At 38.2% G+C, this 24,117-nt stretch overlaps 1 protein-coding gene across 4 annotated transcripts in view; it reads left to right on the top strand.

Annotated features, from left to right (window-relative positions):
* PTPRO (protein tyrosine phosphatase receptor type O) overlaps positions 1 to 24,117 on the top strand; it is a 262,085-nt gene that overhangs the window by 154,558 nt on the left and 83,410 nt on the right. For all 4 annotated transcript variants that reach the window (XM_081589156.1, XM_081589157.1, XM_081589155.1 and 1 more), the window contains exons 3-9: positions 2,634 to 2,792; positions 4,564 to 4,716; positions 7,166 to 7,609; positions 9,426 to 9,587; positions 13,482 to 13,678; positions 22,346 to 22,466; positions 22,809 to 23,002. In XM_081589156.1, coding sequence (XP_081445282.1) covers positions 2,634 to 2,792; positions 4,564 to 4,716; positions 7,166 to 7,609; positions 9,426 to 9,587; positions 13,482 to 13,678; positions 22,346 to 22,466; positions 22,809 to 23,002 — 1,430 coding nt within the window. The remainder of the gene's footprint in view (positions 1 to 2,633; positions 2,793 to 4,563; positions 4,717 to 7,165; positions 7,610 to 9,425; positions 9,588 to 13,481; positions 13,679 to 22,345; positions 22,467 to 22,808; positions 23,003 to 24,117) is intronic.

The raw sequence follows: 24,117 nt of genomic DNA, 5'->3' as shown, positions 1-24,117 counted from the left end.
ATTACTCACCCAACAGCTTCTTTCCTTTTAGTTCCTAAAAACAGAGCAATCACAGGAAGAAATCACTTCAGCAATTAGTAGATATTAACAAGTACAAGCTACATCTGCTTTCTTGAAACGGTACTTACTTCGCATTTGCTTTTGTTTTTTCATCTTCTAAGATAGTCTCATCCAGAACTTTAAGAGTCTTCCTATTTATGAACTGTCATGAATGGTTCAAAGGGAATTAAAAAACAGAAAACATTCTTCAATTTGAACATAGTCTTTATGATGTGGGCCACATAATGAGGAAATAATAATCCTATTAAATGCCATTTTAAATTTTTTATTAAAAGAAAATATGGGACTCTATGGTAGGATTTTTTAGTAAAAATAATGCAGTAAATCTCTGCTTTGTCATATATTATTTTCTCCCACTACAAAGTGAAAAGAAAACCAGAAATATATTTCTAGGCTCAGAAATAAGATAGGTGTCTCCATGAATTAGAAACTCAAAGTAGAGAAGAAGGCTGATGTCAAGGAGCCTTTGTGCTCTGTCTTAAAGAAGACAGTACTAAGTCTGAGTCACCATAGAGTAGGAAGGTTTGGATTTTTACACATTAAATATGACCCAGAGCCAGGCTCATTGTTGAAAACAAAGATTCTTCCTCCTTGCCAAAAAAGGCACATGTGGAGTCCTAAGGATGCAAGAGACACATGGCCTTACTATCAAGTACCAAACTTAGTTACCCTCTGACTCAGAGAATGAGTTTGTTAAAATAGCTATATCATCCATAATATCAAGAACCCCAAAGTAACATTATATGCCTTGGCCCTAGACTACAGCTTCTGGTGAGATGAAAGGGTGCTAAAGTGCCTCAAAACAGTGAGGAAAATGCAAGAAATGGGGCAATGAGAAAGCAAAATTTGGCTGAGGGCTTATAGTTTAGAACAAACAAAAGAAATCTATGCTAAAGAAGACAGACCTCAAAATTATTATCACATTTTGGATTATGTTTTATGTAGCCACATGACAAAAATTCGTAGTATTCTATCATCTATAAAGTGATAGATGAAAGAATTATACTTATTTTAAAAGATTGAGCAATAAAGAAACAAAAATTGGCAAAAATAAAACATATAGAATAAATATAAATTTAAATTTTTAAAAACAATGAAAAAAAGATATTTAGCTACAGCTTGAGACAAAGTAGGTAATTGTTGAATGAACTAAGTCAAATTTGGGTTTCTTATGTTATTGAAATTTCAAAGTGTAAAACTTAAACTAAGTCTATTTCATTTAGGCTATAGATGTCCTCTCGATGCTAAAACTTTGAATCAAAATCAGTTTTTTCTATAAGAGTTGATTCTTGCTTTGTTGCTCAGTCGTGTCTGACTCTTTGCAACGCCATAGACTGTAGCCCACCAAGCTCCTCTGTCAATTGGATTTTTTAGGTGAAAATACTGGAGTGGGTTGCCATTTTCTCCTGCAAGAGATCTTCCCCATTCAGGGATTGAACCCATGACCCCTGTACCTCCTGCTTTGCAGGTGGATTCTTTACCCACTGAGCCATCAGCAAAGCCAATAAAGAGTTGACTCCATGCCAAATTATTTTAAATATTTTCTTGAATTAAATGCATGCTAATAAGACTCATTCAGTAGTCCCTACTGAAGAGTGAAGGGACTCTGGCACTGTACAAGACTTTGGCTGAAAGGTGGAAGTGGAGGAGATTCAGACTTACATCAATCAATCAGTTATTTATAAAATGAGTATTTATTTACAAAGTTTTGTGTTGAGTTAACAACTCATACAAAATAAAAATAAACATTTTTAAACTTCTGTAGAAAGGCTGATAAACATCATGAACTATAATTCTCGTAATACAGGATGGTTTGCAATCTTATACTTAATATTTAAAAAGTGCTAAGCTCACATGAAAAAAGAACTGATTATTAAAGCATTCATGCCTAGTCAGAGCCAAAACATATTTTCTATTGTGCTCAGTCATGTCCCACTCTTTGCGACCCCATGGACTGTAGCTTGCCAATCTCCTCAATCCATGGAATTTTCCAGGCAAGAATACTAGAGCAGGTTGCCATTTCCTCCTCCAGGGAATCTTCTCGACCCAGGGATCCAACCCAAGTCCCTTGAGACTCCTGCATTGGCAAGCAGATTCTTTACCACTGCACCCACCTCCCAGAAAGCCTATTTTCTGATACTTGTCTGTTATTAATATCAAATTTTCTTGACTTGGGAGAAAAATGAACTAGGAATCTGTAGATATAAACTCTGTTATGTCCTTGTTAAATTACCTTTGACAAGTAATTTAAAGTCTCAGTTATCATTATTTTTATATGTTGAATGGTGATATGAATATTTGCTCTTCCTAGATCTTAGGGTTGTTGCACAAGGCAATTGAAAAAATGAACATGAAAGTTCTTTGAAAAGCAGAAATCACCACATAAAATATGCTTTATTAATTACTGCTAAGGAGAACAGTCAGCTCAGGAGTACTGAGGAGTTTAGTGTCTTACAGATAATTAAAGTATGTGTAAAATGCTAATAGGTGTCATCCTTGGCACTTCCAAGTATTAATAATGGTATTTTGCTCTTTTCTCAATTCCCCTTACTCCATTAACTTTCCTTCTGCAGAACCTCTTCCTGTAACCAGTGTTTCAATATATGACTATAAACCTTCTCCTGAAACAGGAGTCCTCTTTGAAATTCATTATCCAGAAAAATATAACGTTTTCACAAGAGTAAACATAAGCTATTGGGAAGGCAAAGATTTCCGGACAATGCTATATAAAGGTAAGAGGCAACAGAAAGATAAAAAATGATGACTCTTATATTTTACATGATTTCTGCCAAACAGTCTTGCTCTTGCTCTGAAGAAGTCTTATAATTCACTGTTTGATCATAATGAACCAATAAAAATAGTTACTGATGCATGAAAATATTTTTATGAGGAAACTTGGAATGTTTGGTTCATTATTTTAGAGTCATGTGTCATGCATAAACATAAGAAAAACTCAAATTATTATGACTTACATGTTATTCTTGCCAAATATTATTCCTGCATGTCTGGTGCAGGAAACAAATTTAAATTTAAATTTAGAGGCACAGCACCTAATCATTTCCTTCTGAGTGCATAGGGTATTTCCAGATCTGGGAAGTTAGATGGGGGTCTTTCAAAAAGTTTCATTTGGAGATGGTCCAACATTATTCTCAAATGCTAAAGACAATACTTTTCAATTCCTTTGTGTATATTTATCTGTATGATTAGTTAAATGATTGCATTAATATACAAATATGGGTTTCACTATTTTTACTGGCTTGATGGGGATTTTGTGGTCAGAGAGAGAGAGAAGAGGGTCCAGGGGAATTAAAAATTTCTAAAGAAACCCAATCAATTTCTCTGAATAGACCAGAGGGCAGAAATGGGCCAAGTGGAAGAGGGACAGGGAGAGGACAGAGGACATTCAGTTTGGGCAACTGAACTGGAGAGACAAATATTCTCAGGACACAGAACCACAACATTTATCTGCATTGAGTGTAGGTGTTGCTCTCAAAGTTGATTAGTTGTAAATGAAAACCAGGTAGAGGAAACTTACTCAACCACCTAGGGCATGGTGCCCAGAAGCATCTCACTTTGACTTGCTGCTTTTATAAACTCCTGAATCATCCATGGATTTTTTTTTTTTAATGAGACAGTGTTTAAGGCACAGGCAGTAACTCTACAGGTTTTTTAAAAACTTTACAAAAACCCAAATAAACAAAAATAGACTCTATTACTGCATTCTTTGTTTTCAATGAAAACAGATTATCTGAAAATTAGTAATTGGGACCTTGTTTGCTTATTGATCACATGCAAATGTAAGTTTATACGTAACTGAAATGCATCACTGACACTTTTGTTGAACTAAATTCCGTGAGTTTAAAAATGTTAACTAGTATGCTCTCTTTTTTAAGTTAATTAATTTTTAAAATTATTTTTGGCTTTTCATTCAATAAGTGGTATTTTTAGTTCCTTTCCCTCATTTCTTTCTAACTTGGATTGGGTTTTTAAGTTTATTATTATCTTCCAAAAAAAAAGCATTTTCTAAATAAAATTCAATTTTTAAAATTTTCTTCTTTTTTCAGGAAGGTCCCATTTGCCAAATGACAAATCATTTTCTTTTAAAAATAGGCTATATTTTACAAGTGAGTCTAGTGAAAACATTTCTTGTAAAATTATTTTTTCCTAAGTCATAAATTGGCAAAATACCTTGGGTTCTTATCTTACAGTAAATGATTAGCATAAACCTAATCTCTACAATTTCTATATGTTACTGTCTCCACTTAATACACCAAATGTTCCTATAATAAAATTTTAATTCCAATTGTATCTAATTCTTGCAGAAAAAGCCTTTGAGTCTAAAAATTTCAATTTTCATCTCTAGCCTTAAATCAATTTTTTATTACTGACTATACTAGAAGTCACAAGAAATATTATTTGACAGTCATAATTGTTCAGAACTTTCTAGAAGTGTGTGGCATTTAGAAAACCAAAAATTTAATATAATTGGTTTTTTTTCCTCAGATTTTTTAAAGGGAAAAACAGTGTTTAATCACTGGCTGCCAGGAATATGCTATAGTAATATCACCTTTCAGCTGGTATCTGAGGCAACTTTTAATAAAAGCACTCTCGTGGAGTACAGCGGTGTCAGTCATGAACCCAAACAGCACAGAACTGGTAAGTCATTTGAAGAATCAAATTTAGTGAAAAATTAATTAAATTATATGCTGTTGTTATGTATATTATTTCTGTCATTCTAAGGAAAATTCTGTTCCAGAACTCAGAAAAAATACATATTTTAATAATCTAAAATGAACTTTCTATCAATGTAAAATGAACTGAGCAAAACATTCAATAAAAAATTTAAATATGTCAATGAAATCACAGATTTTTAATCTTTGAATAAAAAAGCATGTGATATTACCAAAAGTTATAAGTAAGTAACTTAACTGAATCAAGTAGACATCAGTAAATCTACAATGTGACAAAATAACTATATGGCAGAAGAACAGATGTGAGATGTTCTAGTACAGATTATCTGATTATTAAAAGAATACTGGGATTCAGATACACCTAAAACTTGGCAGTGCTTAACTTTAGTATCATCACTAATATGAAGCACAATCATAGGATGGATAAATGGATGAATGGATGGATGGTTAGATAGATGGGTAAGAAGGTGAAAGAATGGATGGGTAAAATAAATACACACATGCTAAATATCCATCACCAATGCCAATATAACTGACATTTTTCACTCCTAACATGACCAACCTAGACAGCATATTAAAAAAGCAGAGACATTACTTTGCCAACAAAGGTGCATCTAGTCAAGGCTACGGTTTTTCCAGTGGTCATGTATGGATGTGAGAGTTGGACTATAAAGAAAGCTGAGCACCGAAGAATTGATGCTTTGGAACTGTGGTGTTGGAGAAGACTCTTGAGAGTCCCTTGGACTGCAAGGAGATCCAACCAGTCCATCCTAAAGGAGATCGGTCCTGGGTATTCATTGGAAGGACTGATATTGAAGCTGAAACTCCAATACTTTGGCCACCTGATGTGAAGAGCTGACTCACTGTAAAAGACCCTGATGCTGGGAAAGATTGAGGGCAGGAGGAAAAGGGGATGACAGAGGATGAGATGGCTGGATGGCATCACCAACTCGATGGACATGGGTTTGGGTGGACTCAAGGAGTTAGTGATGGACAGGGAGGCCTGGCGTGCTGCGGTTCATGGGGTCGCAAAGAGCTGGACACAACTGAATGACTGAACTGAACTGAACTGAACATGCTTAAGAGACATGAATTGTGTCTCTTCCATTCTTATCGAGTAGATAAGAATGGAAGAGACACAATTCATGCAAACATTGGGAATGGGTTATAATAGATCACCAACAGACCCTGCCAATCTGAAATTCTAAGATGTCATGATTCTCATTAATTAGACCAAAACAAAGAAACTATTTCAGCTAAATATTAATATTTTATTCACCTTACACAAACATCTAAGATTCTACTTGTAGTTTTCATTATTCAAGTAAGGAAACTAGTTGAGCATCTTTTACCTGGGAGATATTTAAAGTACTGGGAGAGATGAAGACAAAGTCTGCTGAAATGGTTTCCTGGCCTCAAAAATGATAGAGGTACTATTGGCACTCACTGGCTTCCCTGGAGGCTCAGTGGTAAAGAATCCGCCTGCCAATGCAGGAGACATGGGTTCGACCCCTGAGTCAGGAATATCCCCTGGAGGAGGAAATGGCAACCCACTCCAGTATTCTTGTCTGGAAAATCCCATGGACAGAGGAGTCTGATGGGCTACATCCATGGGGTCACAAAGAGTTGGACACGACTTAGCAACTAAATAGCTTTTGGCAGTCATACAAGGCAGAATGCAATAAATATTATTACAGAGTCGGACATGACTGATGTAACTGAGCATGTACACACAAAGTTATATAACAGCATGAAAGAGCGAAAGATTAATTTTTATTAAAAGCTCATAAGAGGTGAGTGTTGAGTTGCTATTTGAAAGATATGTAGAATTTGTTGCAGGCAGAGACCATGCAGTGGCCTTTGTAATTTTCTACCACTAGAAAAGCATACTTTCATAATTCATAAACTCATTTTGTGTGCATAGTTTTCATTTCGAGAGGTTAGAACTGAAGCCATATTTGCAACATGTGTGTTAAAGTTTCTAAAAGTAATTCCGACATGCAACTCTCCTAAGTGCAACTATGTCACATGGAGTATTTTTAGTCTTGATAGCTATAAAACAATATAGTTGCTTTTTTGTAAAAAAAATCTAGTGACAGAGACTCAGTTTTTTAGAAAGGAGATTGTGATAAGCTGAAAAATATGAATGTAACTCTACTTTGGAAGTGGTCCAGTCACCACTTTGACTAACATAGTACCACTATTTAATGTATTTGAAGTGTGACTGATGATACGATAATGTGTGCACATCATGTGCAAAGTCTTAGATAGACATGTACTTGAAATGACACTCATTCTTGATGTAAAAGCACAATTAAACTGTTTTCTAAATCTGCTTGTATGTTTGACTCATTAATAAAGCATTCATTATAATCGTTAAGAAATACATAAAATGATAATTCTCTTTCTTACAGCCCCTTATCCACCTCGGAATATCTCAGTTCGTATAGTAAACTTGAACAAAAACAACTGGGAAGAAGAGAGTGGCAGTTTCCCAGAGGAACCATTCATGAGATCACAAGATACGATGGGAAAGGACAAAGTCTTCCATTTTACAGATGACACTCCTGAAATTCCCTCTGGCAACCTTTCTTCTGGTTGGCTTGATTTTAACAGCAGTGATTATGAAACAACATCCCAGCCACATTGGTGGGACAGTGCATCTGCGACTCCTGAAAGTGAAGATGAATTTGTCAGTGTGCTTCCTACAGAATACGAAAATAACAATACACTCAATGAGATGGAGAAATCAGCATCCAGCTCTCTCCCTTCTTTCCCTGTACAAATGATATTGAGTTGGTTACCACCAAAACCACCCACTGCTTTTGATGGGTTCCATATCCACATAGAAAGAGAAGGTAAAGTAATAGGAAATCAGAGGGCGTAAGAAATGGTGCAAAGGTAAAGGAAATGGGAACTTTTAAAAATTACATTTAGAAAGGAAGACTGAAGGTAGAGAGTTAAGATATAAAGAAAAATGGTAAAGAAAATGAAGAATTTATTGAATATCCCAAGGCAGACTGAAACCAGAAAACAAAAATGAACAAATTGAGTCAGAACCCGGTTTGGGTAGTTCACACATTGCAAGTACAGGCAACTGTACACATTTTATTGCTGACATTTCACCTCCCCCAGGCCACTAGGAAACTTTGAAAAGATTTTTAATTAAATTTCTAACCATCACAAATTACAGAATATTCTGGAGAAGTGTTCTGTTTTCCAGGTACACAAATTTGTGAAGCATGCAGCAAAAGAATCTTGCTGACAACATGGCTACTTTCCCTAGAGTATCAGACCTCTGCTTATCAGGCTAGTCTTATTCCTTTCAGGGAGTGCTCCCCTGGAGCCAGCACAACTCACATTTTTCCAAAGAGGAGCTGGTAGTAGAGTAAAACTACACAGCAACTGGTATCCTCACTCTAGCTACCATATTATATATATTGTATTCACTTAGCATCCAAGAGACATTCTTTCTATTTAACCCATTACTTTATGAAAAACAGGGCTATGTCACTCAGTAAATTTGGGTCATGAATCATATCTGAATTGTTGTTTGGTAGATTTTCATAGTCATTTGTTGTTTATTTTGTTTTTATAATGACATACTTCATTTTTTGCTCTCCAGTCTAGTAGTTTGAGTGTCAAAGGTTGTCAAGTTGTCAAAATTTTAGGTTAAATTGACAGCCTTACTTACATCCTAGGGTATTCAAATCATATAGTCTCATAGATGACATATTGTTTGCCCCTATTTTATCTAATAGAATGAAATACAAGATTTGTGAATTCCTCTATATTGGAGTATGGAGCAACCAACAATACCCAAATATTATATAAAACTGAAATCCTTTGTCATTTACAATTATTTGAGTCAAAAGTCTTAACATCTGCCTGAAATTGCCTATATTTTTAAAAAAGTTCCCTTAGACTGTTATTTTTCTGTTCCTTGATATAGTCGATGGAAGATAGGGTTTTATAACTTAGAGTATTTTGTAATGCCTATTTCCATGAAAGTTCAATCATGCTTTTATCTGACTGCAGTGTGTTCTGTTGAAGGCTACTCTGGTCACCAAATGATAAAAAAACAACTTCAAATGAAGTAATAAGCAGCAGGAGATGGACTTTGAAGCAATGTAAAAATCATTTTTACTTTTAAAATTTCTGGAAGTCAGCCAATGAAGCAAAAATATAATGTGTCAGAAAATACACCCAGAAGGATTATTTCTAACTAGAAAATAATTCAATATATTTTAAGACACTTATGGATATTTAATGTTATCACAAAGAACTTGCACAACATTTGGTACTGTTTCTTCTAATTTTTTATATCCAAATGAGAAAGTTGGTCATTGCTATCTTCTCCTAACATTATGCTTCCGTTTTGTGTGTATCATTTTACTGGCTGACAGTGTGTAAGAATGCAGCATATATCTATCCATATTTTTATTGATTTGGACACCATATTTTAATTTAGTTATTTTAAAGTACTGTAAGAACAATTTGAACTCTTAGCCATCTTTTTTCAATAGCAATTTATTTTGGAGGTATAATTCAACTTGACACAGGGAAAGAGGCAAAATAAGAAAATACTTTTTTAAAAAATTAATTGACTTGTCTATAACCAAGGCTGTTCCAGATATCAATTCATATATATTCTCTTCTTTATACATGATTTAGAAAACTTTACTGAATATTTGACAGTGGATGAAGAAGCACATGAATTTGTTGCAGAACTGAAGGAGCCCGGGAAATATAAGTTATCTGTGACAACCTTTAGTTCCTCAGGATCTTGCGAAACTCGAAACAGTCAGTCAGCAAAATCACTCAGTTTTTATATCAGTAAGTACCAAAGAGATTATTTTGCACTTACAGCGGAGCTAGAACAATGGAGCCGGTGAGATGAATGATGCTCAAGCATCAATTATTCATCAAACCTTAGAGACCCTGAGAATTCTTCAAGGTCATGAAAGGCCCAAATCCATGTGATTTTTGACAACAGAGAAAATATATGTATGTTTCATAGTAGCAAAAACCTACCCAGGGATTTAACTTGAGGATTTTTTTTATTATTGAGATAATTGAACATTTGTTAAACTGACCTTTCGCACTAGTGGTAACAAACTCTCCAAGGACATGGGCACATACTTTAGGAAAGAGGACTTTTGTTTGAAGCCATAATGAAAACTGGTATTTTTGAACTGTGTGAAAAGTCTCATTAGAGTGTTGAGTTTGGGGAGCTTGAAAGAAGCACAGAGATTCAAGTGTAGTAAGACCTAGGTGGTCTTTCCAAAAATTAGCACAAACTAAGATAGAGCATGGGACTTCCCTGGTGGCTCAGATGGTAAAGAATACACCTGCAATCCAGAAGACCCAGGTTCAATCCCTGGGTCGGGAAGATCTCCTGGAGAAGGAAATGGCAACCCAATCCAGTATTCTTACCTGGAAAATCCCAGGGACAGAGGAGCCTGGTGAGCTACAGCCCATGAGGTTCCAAGAAATCAGACATGACTTAATCACTAAACAACAACAACAAAGCTAAAGCATCATGAAAACACCAATATCAAGTCTTAGGGCAGCTTCTACTGATTCCATCAGGGATAATAGCAGGCCAATAACCAACCTCAAAAAGCTACACAAATAGTATATGTCAGTAATGTTTTCTGCTAATCTGACTATGCTTACCAGAAGTTTAGAGGCCAAAAATCTGTTTCCTAGCTTATCCGGAGTTAAATGTGCTGCTGATCAGCAGGAAAAAAAAAAAAACAACAGAAGGCAATGGATAAAAACTTCATTCTGAGAAGGATGATCGCCATATGTTATCTCCTCCTCCAAAGGCAAAATACCACCTTTCATTAAATGACCCTCAGAAAGACAGGTGAGACAAAAAGGAGGAGTGCAGAGGAGAGAAATCAGTTTATTTAGCAGCCTAAAAATGTTGAAAATACTCTGTATAACAATTTTTCTTAGGAAACCAAAAATGTCACCACTGGTGAAAAGGCTTGAAATATCCACTAGACAAGCAGAAAAAATATCCATGATCACCCTGCATGTCTTTCAGTTACAGGAGATCTTTGACATGGCATCATTTGAGAATGGAAGCAAAGTTTAGTACTGAGTTCTTCCCATGAGGCTAAAAATGTTTCGTTAACCCAGAGATTCCCTTGTCTGCCAGCAGAGACCCACTGCAAGTTCCAGGAAAACTCCCACAATTGTTCAGGCCATTAGCTCTTCCCTCCTGTGAATTTCTACTGTGTTTCATAATGAAGTGAAAGTATTAGTCAGTCAATAGCATCCAACTCTTTGTGACCCCATGGACTGTAGCCCACCAGGCTCCTCTGTCCATGAGTTTCTCCAAGCAAGGATATTGGAGTGGATAGCCATTCTCTTCTCCAGGGGATCTTCCTGGCCCAGGGATTGAACCCAGGTCTCCTGCATTGCAGGCAGATTCTTTACAGGACAGAGCTTATCTCAGAGTGTGATATTTTTCTAGATGGATTTTATTTGCGTACTTTTTGTTTTTCATGCCACATAATAAAACCCTACGTTGGGGTTATACTCTTTGCTTATTTATTATTTCTGTTGTACATTCAACAAATATTTATTGAATCACTTTCCAGTGATAGGCACTCTATTCTTAGAGTATCCAAACTGACCAGAGCTGCTGAAAATGTCAGAATTGCTCACAAATATGATTCTTTTGAAGAGATGCATGTTAATATTCATTTAGGAAAATATAGGGTATTAGAAATTTTGCTGTTTCTTTGCCAATAAAATAACCTGTTTGGAACTTCAGATATTCTGTTTTGCAGTAATGAGTTATTCAGGTGTACTATGTATATGCCTTTGATTTTACAAGAATACTGTATTTATGTAGTTTTGAAGGCTTTCCTCAGAGATGAAAATTAAGGTAGAAATTTACATTAATCCCCCAACAGCCTTATGAAGGGAACATTGCTATTATCTCCATTTTTAGGTGGGGAAAAAAAATACTTAGAAAACTTAGCCACTTACTGTCAGAAGGAGAATCAGACTCTAGAAATCTTTAGTACCAGAGTCCATTTCCATGGAGTCTGCAGTGATCTATTACCTTGGGTTGATTATCAGGTCTGTCCTAATATAAAGCCATTAAATGAGGGAATTTGTTTTGCCTCCATCCACCTTCTCTCTCCCTGTCCCCACCACCTCAGATCTTCATAGAAGTAATAACACTTCACATTTAGATAGTTTTCTAATACATTACAATCTCATTTGATCCCAACAACAGTCTTGTAAAATAAACTAATCAGATGGCATCTTGATAAGTTAACACAAAGCCCTGACCCAGGAGACAGGAGTCCTAGCTTGTCTCTCAAGCACTACTCACTCTGTGACATTGGGCAGGTCATTCACATCTCTGGGTCCCAATTTCCTTATCAGTAACCCAAGGCATTGGAATTCTAAAATCCTTTCCAATCCTAATGTTCTATGGTTTGTCCATTTGACAGATGCAGTGGCTGAGATTCAGAGAACTCAATTGCCCAAAGTTGCATTGCTAATAATGAGCAAAACTGAGTTTGGGGCCAACTTTCCTGTTTCCAGATTCACGTTTTGCACAGTTTCATAGTGCTCCAGGAAGTTTCACACAGGGGTTAAGAGCATGGACTTTGAAACCAGACTTCTTGTGTGTGAATACCAGCTCTACTTATTCTGTCTCTGCCTCGGTTTCCTCATCTGAAACTGCAATCAATCCAGTACTTATCTCATAGGTTTCGTTAAGAAAATTAAAGAATTAAAATATGTAAACATAAATAAGCTTAAAAGAGCCTGGCAAACAGTGGGTCTTACTTCTCTTTGCCATTGCAATTATTATTATCATTTATATTATTTTTATTTTCTTTGCCCCATTTCCCATGAGCTTGGGACTGCCCTCCCCAGCAGAGTCACTTATTCGTCCCCTTTTCCTGGGCTCCAGGAATACAGCTTCTTATTGAGAGAACTGAGAAATGTATCCTAAGCAAATAAAAGAAGTTGCATATTTGCATTTTAACAGGGACTTTCAGGAGATAATAATCACCTTACCATTTCTTGGGTCTTCATTATGTGTCAGGCACTGTGCTAATAACCACTTTGGAAATTTAAAAGAACAAAGCTAATGGCGGGCATTTTTAGGGAGATATTTTATAATGAGGATCCCACCGTGTCTTCAAATTATCACCCAGGTTTCCACCAGCTTCTATAATTGAGCCTGTCTGTTGCCTGTTTCTTCTCTAAGGGAGTCACACTCTGCCTCTTTGATCCTGCTGTCACCATATTTAAAATTTTCTTCACGGGATTGCAGAAGAGGCTAATTTGAATCTCAACATAATTACTTCTAGAGCCCAAAGATCCTAACAGCAAAGGAATCACAAACACTCGTGAAACCACACTGCCACACACACTCTTTGTTAAGTAAATTCTGTCTGGTGCAGAAGTTACCGGAATAATCTCAGAGGCACGTAACAACTGACGTGGAGCTTTTGTCTCTCAGTAGAATTGGTTGCGCTGCTGCCGTCAGGCTGTTGTTTAGGTCGATGGGGAGGTCACCCAGTGGAGACTGTAGCTTAGCAGAGGACGTGAAGACCTGCCAGTCTGGTTGCCAGTCTGACTTGGAATGTCCTTGTAAGGGCAAAAGGAAAACAGCATGATTTTAAAAACTATAGTACATCTCAACCAGCTCAGCCTGAAACCTCCCCTGTGCTCTGATTTGACATCCAGGTCCTTCAGGAGAATGGATTGAAGAACTCACGGAGAAACCCCAGCACGTGAGTGTCCACGTTCTAAGCTCAACCACTGCCTTGATGTCCTGGACGTCTCCCCAAGAGAACTACAATGGCACCATCGTGTCTGTGGTGTCACTCACCTGCCAGAAACAAAAGGAGAGCCAGAGGCTGGAAAAGCAGTACTGCACTCAGGTAAAGGAAAGGAAGGGCAGTCGGGCTCACTCACCTCCTGCAGCCTAGCCTCTCAGGAGATGAGAGAATGCCACCATGGCAAGCAGCTGTGCCAAGGTCTCCCTAGTGCGTCATGGGTACAGGAGCCAGGAAGTCAGTGCACAAGGCTCTGCAATCACAGTCGCCTTCCTTTCCTCTCTTAGAACTTCCGTCTTCCTTTTACTTCCACTCCTCATTCAAGAACATATCCTGAGCACCTATGATGTGCTGGGTAGTGGAGGAGATGGTGGGAATCTGGACAATTTTTATACATCCTGCTCTTGCTGAGTTTATAGTCTAGTGAGAACAATAGTAAGTACACATGTTATTACTGCAGAGTATAAGACCTAGGATAAAAGTAAGTGATGGTGGGGCTATATGAATTCACAGAAAGAAGAGCATGAATAAATATGGATTGGGGCAAGAAGATTGGAAAACGGATCAGAAGAACTTTACCTTCTAGGGGAGGAGACAAGAAGTAGAAGCTTTAGGGGAGATTTGGTTTACTTGGTGCAGTTTTCTATTTTTTCCATTTTTTCTTGTCTTAACTCTAAAGGTAATACATGCTCACTGAAAAAAAACAATTAAAAAATTTCAAGTACATAAAGTGAAAAACGATCCCGTCACTAATATGACTGAAGACTTTTAAAGGATAAATAGCAGTTAGCTGAGTGAAAGGGGTAGGTGGGGCAAGTGGAGAAACCTGGGAATCTGTAGTTCTGGGCGTGGCTACCAGGATGAACTGCCACGCCCAGTCATCAGTTCTGAATAAAAACACCAGCCTGGGCATCTAAGCAAACTTTGCTCTCAGACGACCTGAATACACCCACTGGAAGCCTGAAGCCCAGTCCTATTTTCCTAAACCTGGTTTTACTTTTTTTTTTTTTCATAAGATCAAAGAAACTGATTCTGAGTGTCTTACAAACACAATACTTTTAAAATTGGAGTGTAACTGCTTTACAATGTTGTGTTAGTTTCTGCTGTACAATGAACTGAATCAGCTACATGTATACATATATCTCCTCCCTCTTAAACCTCCCTCCACCACCTCCCCCCCCCACCCATCTAGGTCATCACAGAGCATCCAGCTGAGCTCCCTGTGCTATACAGCTGCTTCCCACTAGTTGTCTATTTAACATATGGTAGTGTATACTTTTGCCTGGAAAAGCCCATGGACGGAGGAGCCTGGTAGGCTGCAGTCCATGGGGTCACTAAGAGTTGGACACGACTGAGCGACTTCCCTTTCACCTTTACCTTTCTTGCACTGGAGAAGGAAATGGCAACCCACGCCAGTATTCTTGTCTGGAGAATCCCAGGGACGGTGGAGCCTGGTGGGCTGCCGCCTATGGGGTCGCAGACAGTCGGACAGGACTAAAGCGACTTAGCAGCAGCAGCAGTGTATATGTGTCAGTGCTGTTCTCTCCATTCATCTCACTCTCCCTACCCCGTGTCCACATGTCCATTCTCTACTTCTGCTTCTCTATTCCTGAACTGCAAACAGGCTCATCTGTACAATCTCTCTAAATTCCATATATATGCATTAATATACATTATTTCAAACACAATCTTTTCTTGCCTAAAGGCAAAAAAAGTTTAATTATTAATTTATGTGGAGTACACTGGAAATAGAATATGCACTCAAAACAGATGTTTGCTGTGTGGAAGCTATTTGGAGTGTTTCCATTTATTATATGAAAATCAGGCATTTAGTGTAATTCAAAGGGTGAGAAATTTTAAATTAAGAAGATGAATTCAGGAATCATGGCCTTTGGAGCTCTCAAAAGCCCTAGAGAGCTGAGATAAGCCCAGCATGAAGATGAGGCTACCCTGTAGGCTTGAATTAAAGAGTAAGCATGCTACACAGATTAACTAGTCATCACAGCTCTCACTGTGCAGTTTATTAGCTTCCTTCCCTGAGTGTGCCCAACACGACTGACTCTTCACATTGATAGAAAATGTGTTGTGCCCCAGAACATGACTAGAACTTGACTGCTCTCAGGAATGATTTTTCTTCTTCCCTCTAATGTATAAGTTACATATCTTATATATAGAAGTGTTAGTGTTAGTCGCTCAGTTCAGTTCAGTCACTCAATCGTGTCCCACTCTTTGTGACCCCATGGACTGCAGCACACCAGGCCTCCCTGTCCATCACCAACTCCCAGAGTCCACCCAAACCCATGTGCATTGAGTCGGTGATGCCAACCAGCCATCTCACCCTCTGTCATCCCCTTCTCCTCCTGCCCTCAATCTTTCCCAGCATCAGGGTCTTTTCCAATGAGTCAGCTCTTCACATCAGGTGGCCAAAGTATTGGAGTTTCAGCTTCAACATCAGTTCTTCCAATGAACACCCAGGACCGATCTCCTTTAGGATGGACTGGTTGGATCTCCTTGCAGTCCAAGAGACTCTCAAGAGTCTTCTCTGACACCACAGTTCAAAAGCATCAATTATTGGCACTCAGCCTTCTTTATAGTCCAACTCCACATCCATACATACATGACTACTGGAAAAACCATAGCCTTGACTAGACGGACATTTGTTGGCAAAGTAATGTCTCTGCTTCTTAATATGCTGTTTGGGTTGGTCATAACTTTCCTTCCAAGGAGTAAGAGTCTTTTAATTTCATGTCTGCAATCACCATCTGCAGTGATTTTGGAGCCCAAAGAGATAAAATCTGACTGTTTCCATTGTTTTCCCATCTATTTCCCATGAACTGACAGGAACGGATGCCATGATCTTTGTTTTCTGAATGTTGAGCTTTAAGCTAGCTTTTTCACTCTCCTCTTTCACTTTCATCACGAGGCTCTTTAGTTCTTCTTCACTTTCTGCCATAAGGGTGGTGTCATCTGCATATCTGAGGTTATTGATATTTCTCCCGGCAATCTTGATTCCAGCTTGTGCTTCCTCCAGCCCAGTATTTCTCATGATGTACTCCGCATGTAAGTTAAATAAGCTGAGTGACAATATACAGCCTCGATGTACTCCTTTTCCTATTTAGAACCAGGCTGTTGTTCCATGTCCAGTTCTAACTATTGCTTCCTGACCTGCATACAGATTTCTCAAGAGACAGGTCAGATGGTCTGGTATTCCCATCTCTTTCAGAATTTTCCACAGTTTATTGTGATCCACACAGTCAAAGGCTTTGGCATAGTCAATAAAGCAGAAATAGATGTTTTTCTGGAACTCTCTTGCTTTTTCGATGATCCAGTGGATGTTGACAATTTGATCTCTGGTTCCTCTGCCTTTTCTAAAACCAGCTTGTACATCTGGAAGTTCACGGTTCACGTATTGCTGAAGCTGGGCTTGGAGAATTTTGAGCATTACTTTGCTAGTGTGTGAAATGAGTGCAATTGTGTGGTAGTTTGAACATTCTTTGGCATTGCCTTTCTTAGGGATTGAATGAAAACTGACCTTTTCCAGTCCTGTGGCCACTGCTGAGTTTTTCAAATTTGCTGGCATATTAAGTGCAGCAGCACTTTCACAGCATCATCTTCTAGGATTTGAAATAGCTCAACTGGAATTCCATCACCTCCACTAGCTTTGTTCGTAGTGATGCTTCCTAAGGCCCACTTGACTTCCCATTCCAGGATGTCTGGCTCTAGGTGAGTGATCACACCATCGTGATTATCTGGGTCGTGAAGATCTTTTCTGTATAGTTCTTCTGTGTATTTTTGCTCCCTCTTCTTAATATTTTCTGCTTCTGTTAGGTCCATACCATTTCTGTCCTTTATTGAGCCCATCTTTGCATGAAATGTTCCCTTGGTATCTCTAGTTTTCTTGAAGATATCTCTAGTCTTTTCCATTCTGTTGTTTTCCTCTATTTCTTTGCACTGATCACGGAGGAAGGCTTTCTTATCTCTCCTTGCTATTCTTTGGAATTCTGCATTCAAATGGGTATATCTTTCCTTTTTTCCTTTGCTTTTGGCTTCTCTTCTTTTCACAGCTACTTGTAAGGCCTCCTCAGACAACCATTTTGCTTTTTTGCATTTCTTTTCCGTGGGGATGGTCTTGATCCCTGTTTCCTGTACAATGTCACGAACCTCTGTCCATAGTTCATCAGGCACTTTGTCTATCTGATCTAGTCCCTTAAATCTATTTCTCATTTCTCTCTCAGTTGTGTGCAACTCTTTGTGACCCCATGGACTGTAGCCCACCAGGATCCTCTGTCCATGGGATTTCCCAGGCAAGAATATTGGAGTGGGTTGCCATTTCCTCCTCTATATACGTAGAAGCCAAAGGCTAAAAGTGTAGAGGGATATTGTAAATTATATCTGAACCAGAAAAGTCTGGTCTAAGTGCTTGCTGACAGTGACTTCTTTGAAATGCAAACGTGAAACTGTTGAAGATTGTAGGCAAGGAGGGAAAGTAGAGGGCAGACTAGACAACTGTTCTAGGTGTTATCTCAGTTACCACAAGAGGACTGTGTTAGTATTACATCATTACATCATCATCATCACACACACACGTATATTTTCAAAGAAGGAAACATCAGTTCAAAAATCTCAAAAATTGGCCTAGAGAGGAATCCAGAATATGCTCTCACCAACACTGGTCTGACTTAAGTTATTTCTTAGAGCAACCATTATCCAGAGGGAAAGAAATTATAACATTTCTTCAGTTCTCTTTTCAGTGATACGGTGATTATGTTAAATCGAAAATTCAAAATGCAGCTTAAAAATAAGAGTGATTCTAAAGTCAAATACAGATGAATAATTAACCACAATGTTTTATTCTCTCATACTTTCATTCTCCTTACTTTTTCTCTACCATCATCTCATCACCTATACCACAGGATCACTGCTTTATCGATTACCATCATCCATGAGATTCGGTGCTAGTGCCCCTGCTCCTCCCCACAGTTTCATTGATTTGTTTTCTATGAGGTTCTGTGTGAGATGCTAGAAATAAGAACAAATTTGATTTGAGCCTTGATTTCATGAGGCTTAGAGTCTAGCCTTTCATGTACGTATCTTGAAGTGAAAGTCATGTCTGACTCTTTGCAACCCCCATGGACTGTAGCCCACAAGTCTCATCTGTCCAAGATTCTCCAGGCAAGAATACCAGAGTGGGTAGCCATTCCCTTCTCCACGGGATCTTCCTGACTCAGGGATCAAACCCAAGTCCCCTGCATTGCAGGCAGATTCTTTACCATCTAAGCCACCAGGGAAGCCCCTTGGTGCCTCTTAATTTGAATTTGTCCTCATTAAGTATATGTACTTCATGTCTGGTTGCTGTTTGTGTGAGTTCATATGTGAATATTCATGAGAAAGAGAGTTTTGTAATATATCCCTGCTAACAAACATTGTAGTTCTATCCACTAATAAGCCTATGTCAATATAGTGAGCATAATAAAGCCAGTGCTCAGTGTCATATAAAGGACTCTCCAAAGACTCACACACAATTATGAATTTTAGGATAAAGAAGCATCATGTAATATATGGATGTGTATTTATTATCTTTTAAAGGCCAGATCCATTCTTTTTTCAATTTAAAAAATCTTTATCCTCACACATGGCATGTGGGATATTAGTTCTCCAACTAGGGCTCAAACCTGTGTTCCAGCAGTGAAAGCATGGAGTCTCAACCACTGGACCACCAGGAAAGTCCCAATGTACATTTATTTTTACATGTGGTCTGCTTGGTCCATTTGTGTTTAGTGACAATTTACAGGAGTGTGTAATAACTAAGCGACTTAATCGGAAAGAAAGACCAGTCAGTCTGTTAGCTTTACAAATGAGGAAATGATAGAGCCAAGAGGCTGAATATTGAAGGGACCTGCCTGCAGCCACACAACTGATTAGTATCAGAGCTGAGACTCTGTCCCAAGTGAGTTGACTTCCAGGAGAAAACTTTTTCTTGCGCATTACAGATGATACACTAGGGGAAGGTCATCCTCACTGCTCATCCTGATGGAGTCAAGAGTATTGACTAAAACCAGAGACTCTAGACTCAAACAGAATTGGGTTTCAGACCTGATTTTAGCAGCTACCAGCTCTGAGTTCCTTTCTTTCTAAGTCTTACCATCTGAATCTGTCATAGAAGGAGAAGCATATCCTACCTCATAGAGATGTAATAAAGATAAGAGGACTTGATGCTTAATGCAATGTGTGGAACATAGTAATAGTAAGGTGTGCTAGAAATTAACTTTTATTATTATGCAGACCTAACTGAATACTTTTTCTGTCAAGGGAAGAAGATGAAGAGGTTCTAGAGATTCTCCATAGAAACTGAGTAACTATAGTAAGTGTACAGAAAGATGTCATGGAAAGAGGATTACATAATATATACATAAAACCATTTCTGGGGAATTCCCTTGTGGTCCAGTGGTTAGAACTCCAAGCTTCCACTGCCAGGGACCAGGTTCAATCCCTGGTTGGGGAACTAAAATCCCGGAAGCCATGTGGTTCAGCCAAAGAAAGGGAGAAGACTATTGCAGACTTAAAAGAACTCTCATCTAGTTTAACCTCCTTGTTTGTATTTCCCATGCTCTATGGTGTATCTTTCCTCCATTTCTTTAGCTGAAAAAGGATAGGGCCAGGGCCCAGATGGAAATGCACTGGGCTGGACTGAAATCTCTGGAATGGAGACAAAGCCAGTCAGAAATGAGAGAAAGGAAATACTGGAATGCAAAGATGGGGTGAAAATTGGGGGAGGAGTGTGGCGTAATCCTCTAGAGGATGAAACATGTTATTTAGCAAGCAGAGTATTACTACTTGGGGCTTTCCATGTGGTGCTAGTGGTAAAGAACCCACGTGCCAATGAAGGAGAGGTAAGAGATGCAGGCTCAATCCCTTTGTTGGGAAGATCCCCTGGAGTAGGAAATGACAACCCACTCTACTATTCTTGCCTGGAGAATCCCATGGACAGAGGAGCCAGGCGGGCTATGGTCATAGGGTTGCAAAAGAGTCAGACATGACTGAAGCGACTTAGCACTAGTATAGGAATATTTCCCCTGCCCACCTCCAATCCATCCCTAAGAAGGTCCAGGATAAAGAAAAAGGTATGAAGGAATAGAAGTGAGGTAGGTGCCTCAGTAAATATTCTAAAAGTAGGGGGAAATTAGTATTTATATTAATAATCTGTGACTAAAGTCATGTGCAATATCATTTGCCCTCTTCTCATTTTTTTAGTAGTGTGATATATATACACATTATTGGTTCTTATTTCTTTAAGGCAGTGTAATTTTCCTGGGATTAATTTAGTAGGGTAGCATATTTAAGTGGTTATAATTCCAGAAAGTCATTTGAATAATTAGAATCAACCACTGCCTGAAATATTATCAAACCAAAGAAACTTTAACATCACCCTGAAACCATCGACACTGCGTGATATTCTAGATACTCTAAATGAAAGCAAGGCTAGATTGGCAGGTATGTCCACATGTTTACAATGGTTGTTAAGTTTAAAGGAAAAGTTTGGAGCAATATTTATGGTATAACACCTGTATGGCTCCATACTTAATTGTTTATGGATATATGTATCAAGGAAGGTCTAGAAGACTGCCCGCCAAATGTGGGAAGTGGTGAGAGGAGACCAGAAAGACTACAAATTGACCTCGTTTGCTCTTCTACAGTGTGACCAATTTTAACAATGAGCAGTATTAGTTTTATCCCTTAAAATGTGTTTTAAAGAAATAAAACAGTACTAGAATAAATCCCACTTGATCATGGTGTATGGTCCATTTTATGTATTGTTGAATTCAGTTTGCTAATATTTTGTTGAGAATTTTTGCATCTATAGTCATCAAAGATATTGGCCTGTAATTTTGTCTCTTGGTTTTGGTATCAGGGTAATGGTAGTCTTGTACAATGAATTTGAGAACGTTCCATCTTCTTCAATTTTTGGAATAGTTTGAGAAGGATAGGTATTAACTTTTCTTTATATATTTGGCAGAATTCCCCTGTGAAACTGTCCAATCTTGGACTTTTGTTTGCTGGGAGATTTTTTTTTTTTTTACACAAACTCAGTTTCACTACTAGTGATCAGTCTGTTCCGGTTTTTCTTCCTGATTCAGTCTTGGCAGGTTGTCACAGTAGCCTTGTAAAGTGCTTGCTGCTGTATCTTGGTGCTTGGCCCATATCATGGAATGGAGGTCACAATGCTAGTCTTCCAGTCCCAACACTGATCCAAATACGTGACCTTGGCTATTCTCTAGCTTTACCTTCTTGATCTACTAAATGAAAGCTTTGGACTAGATAATTTCTGAGGTCATTTTCATCACTATAATTAGATATTTTATGCTTCTAAGTGTTGAGAGACTAAAGACATTCCTGCACTGATCTTTGTATGTAATCAGCTGACACTACAATTTAGGATGTCAGACTATCCTTATTTTATTGCTGATTTGATTTTGGTTAGAGGCTGATGTGTCTCTAGTGTACATAATTACAATTGACATTGATGGGTATAGAGCAGTTCACGAGGCTTATTAAATCCAGCCATAGAATTTGAATGTTCTGGGTTCCCTTCAGCATTCGCATTAACTATAAATCATCCTGATGTTGAAACTTGACCTTCCTCAGCATGAATAAAGGCTTTTGGATTTCAAAGGCATTTGTGAGTTTGCAGTGTCCCTGAATACTATGTTATCCTCTGAGTCACACGCTGAAAGCCCAGTTCTAAATAGATCTTATTGGGTGTTTGGTTTAAAGGTGAACTCAAGCAAATCTATTATTGAAAACCTCGTTCCTGGTGCCCAGTACCAGGTTGTGATGTACCTAAGAAAAGGCCCTTTGGTTGGACCACCTTCAGATCCTGTGACATTTGCTATTGGTAAGTTGCCAGCCACAAGAAAATTAGCTTTAGCAGAGTACTGTTTGGAGGGGTGCCATGTCTAAGTTCAAGTCATTATCATCATTTATGGGAGGTCCATACTTGTTCACCCAATATTCAACCTTCAGAGTAGTTAACGACCACAATTGTATACCTGGAAGGCATCCTTAGCATTCATTACTTAGGAAAAAGAAAATCTCTGGCAAATATGTTTAGTTTCCAATGATTGTATCAAAAAAGTGAAATACCTAGTCAGTCAGTAAGTAGAGATGTGAAGCCATTGTTAAGATATTAAACATTCCTTCTTGACTTTCTTTTTTCACTCCCCTCCCTTCTTCCTAGTTCCAACTGGAATAAAAGATTTGATGCTCTATCCCCTGGGTCCTACAGCAGTGGTTTTGAGCTGGACCAGACCTTACTTAGGAGTGTTCAGAAAATATGTGGTCGAAATGTTTTATTTCAACCCTACAACGATGACATCAGAATGGACAACCTACTATGAAATAGCAGCGACTGTCTCCTTAACTGCATCAGTGGTAATTTTCCTTAACCAGCTGTCACACTTTCCTGTGTCAATGTGCGTTCACGTACTAAGTGTGTCTGAAAAAATTATTATGTCTGTAAACTAGATGATTTGTAAACACATGCAGGTAACTTGCTACTTTCAAGTTTTGGGACTGTTTTAGCTCTTAATTTTGTTTTCGTATTTTGAGAGAGAGAGAAAACTGTGTGAAACTAGCTTTCACTTTTAATTGAGTGTATTTGCTAATCCCCAATTTAGTAGACCTATCACATGCTTGCTTCCCTGGTGGCTCAGCTGGTAAAGAATCTTCCTGCAATGTGGGAGACCTGTGTTCAATCCCTGGGTGGGGAAGATCCCCTAGAGGAGGCATGGCAACCCACTCCAGTGTTGTTTGCCTGGAGAATCCCCATGGACAGGGGAGCCTGGTGAGCTACAGTCCACGGGGTCACAAAAAGTCGGACATGACTGAGCAACTAAGCACATCACATGCTTATTGTTTCTTTCTGCTTCTAAGGCAGAAAACACGTTTTCCTTTAGTTATTCAGTAGTGAGCGGACACTGCTTAACTTGAGTGATGACTATTCTTGACATCAACAAATCAGTTAAATACCTGCAATGTCAGGCCATTAGTGATATTCTTCAAATGAGCAGGTAAAGATTGCTCTTTCTGAGACTGGAATAATTTTAGAAGTACAGCTTATCTACAGGTCACACAGAAAGCAAACAACTGTCTACTTCTCAGTTGACAACTCTCATGATTGCCACCCAGTATGGACACATGCTAACAGTCCAAGATGAGAGAATGTAGAATTGTGAAAGATCATGTCTTAGAAATAGGAAGATGTGTCCAGTCACTTACAAATAAATACTAATTCACTTGTGTAATTTAAGAAACTGCAAACGAAAACCCATTTTCAAGCTATCTGTATCTTTGAATAATTTTTAAATTGTGTTAAATTTATGTGTATCATTTTATTTACATCTCACTTCATTCCAAAGAGAATATTTTAATGGAAAATTTGAGAAGTACAAAATCAACTGTAGACAGTCAGGTTCCTCTGTCTATGGGATTTCCCAGGCAGCAATACTGGAGTGGGTTGCCATCTCCTTCTCCAGAGGATCTTCCCA

The sequence above is a fragment of the Giraffa tippelskirchi genome, chromosome 4 (assembly GCF_054371585.1).
Source record: "Giraffa tippelskirchi isolate mGirTip1 chromosome 4, T2T-mGirTip1v1.2.pri, whole genome shotgun sequence".
Taxonomy (NCBI): Eukaryota; Metazoa; Chordata; class Mammalia; order Artiodactyla; family Giraffidae; genus Giraffa; species Giraffa tippelskirchi.
Note: the sequence above shows the minus strand (reverse complement) of the source record. Positions and strands in the feature narration are given on the sequence as shown.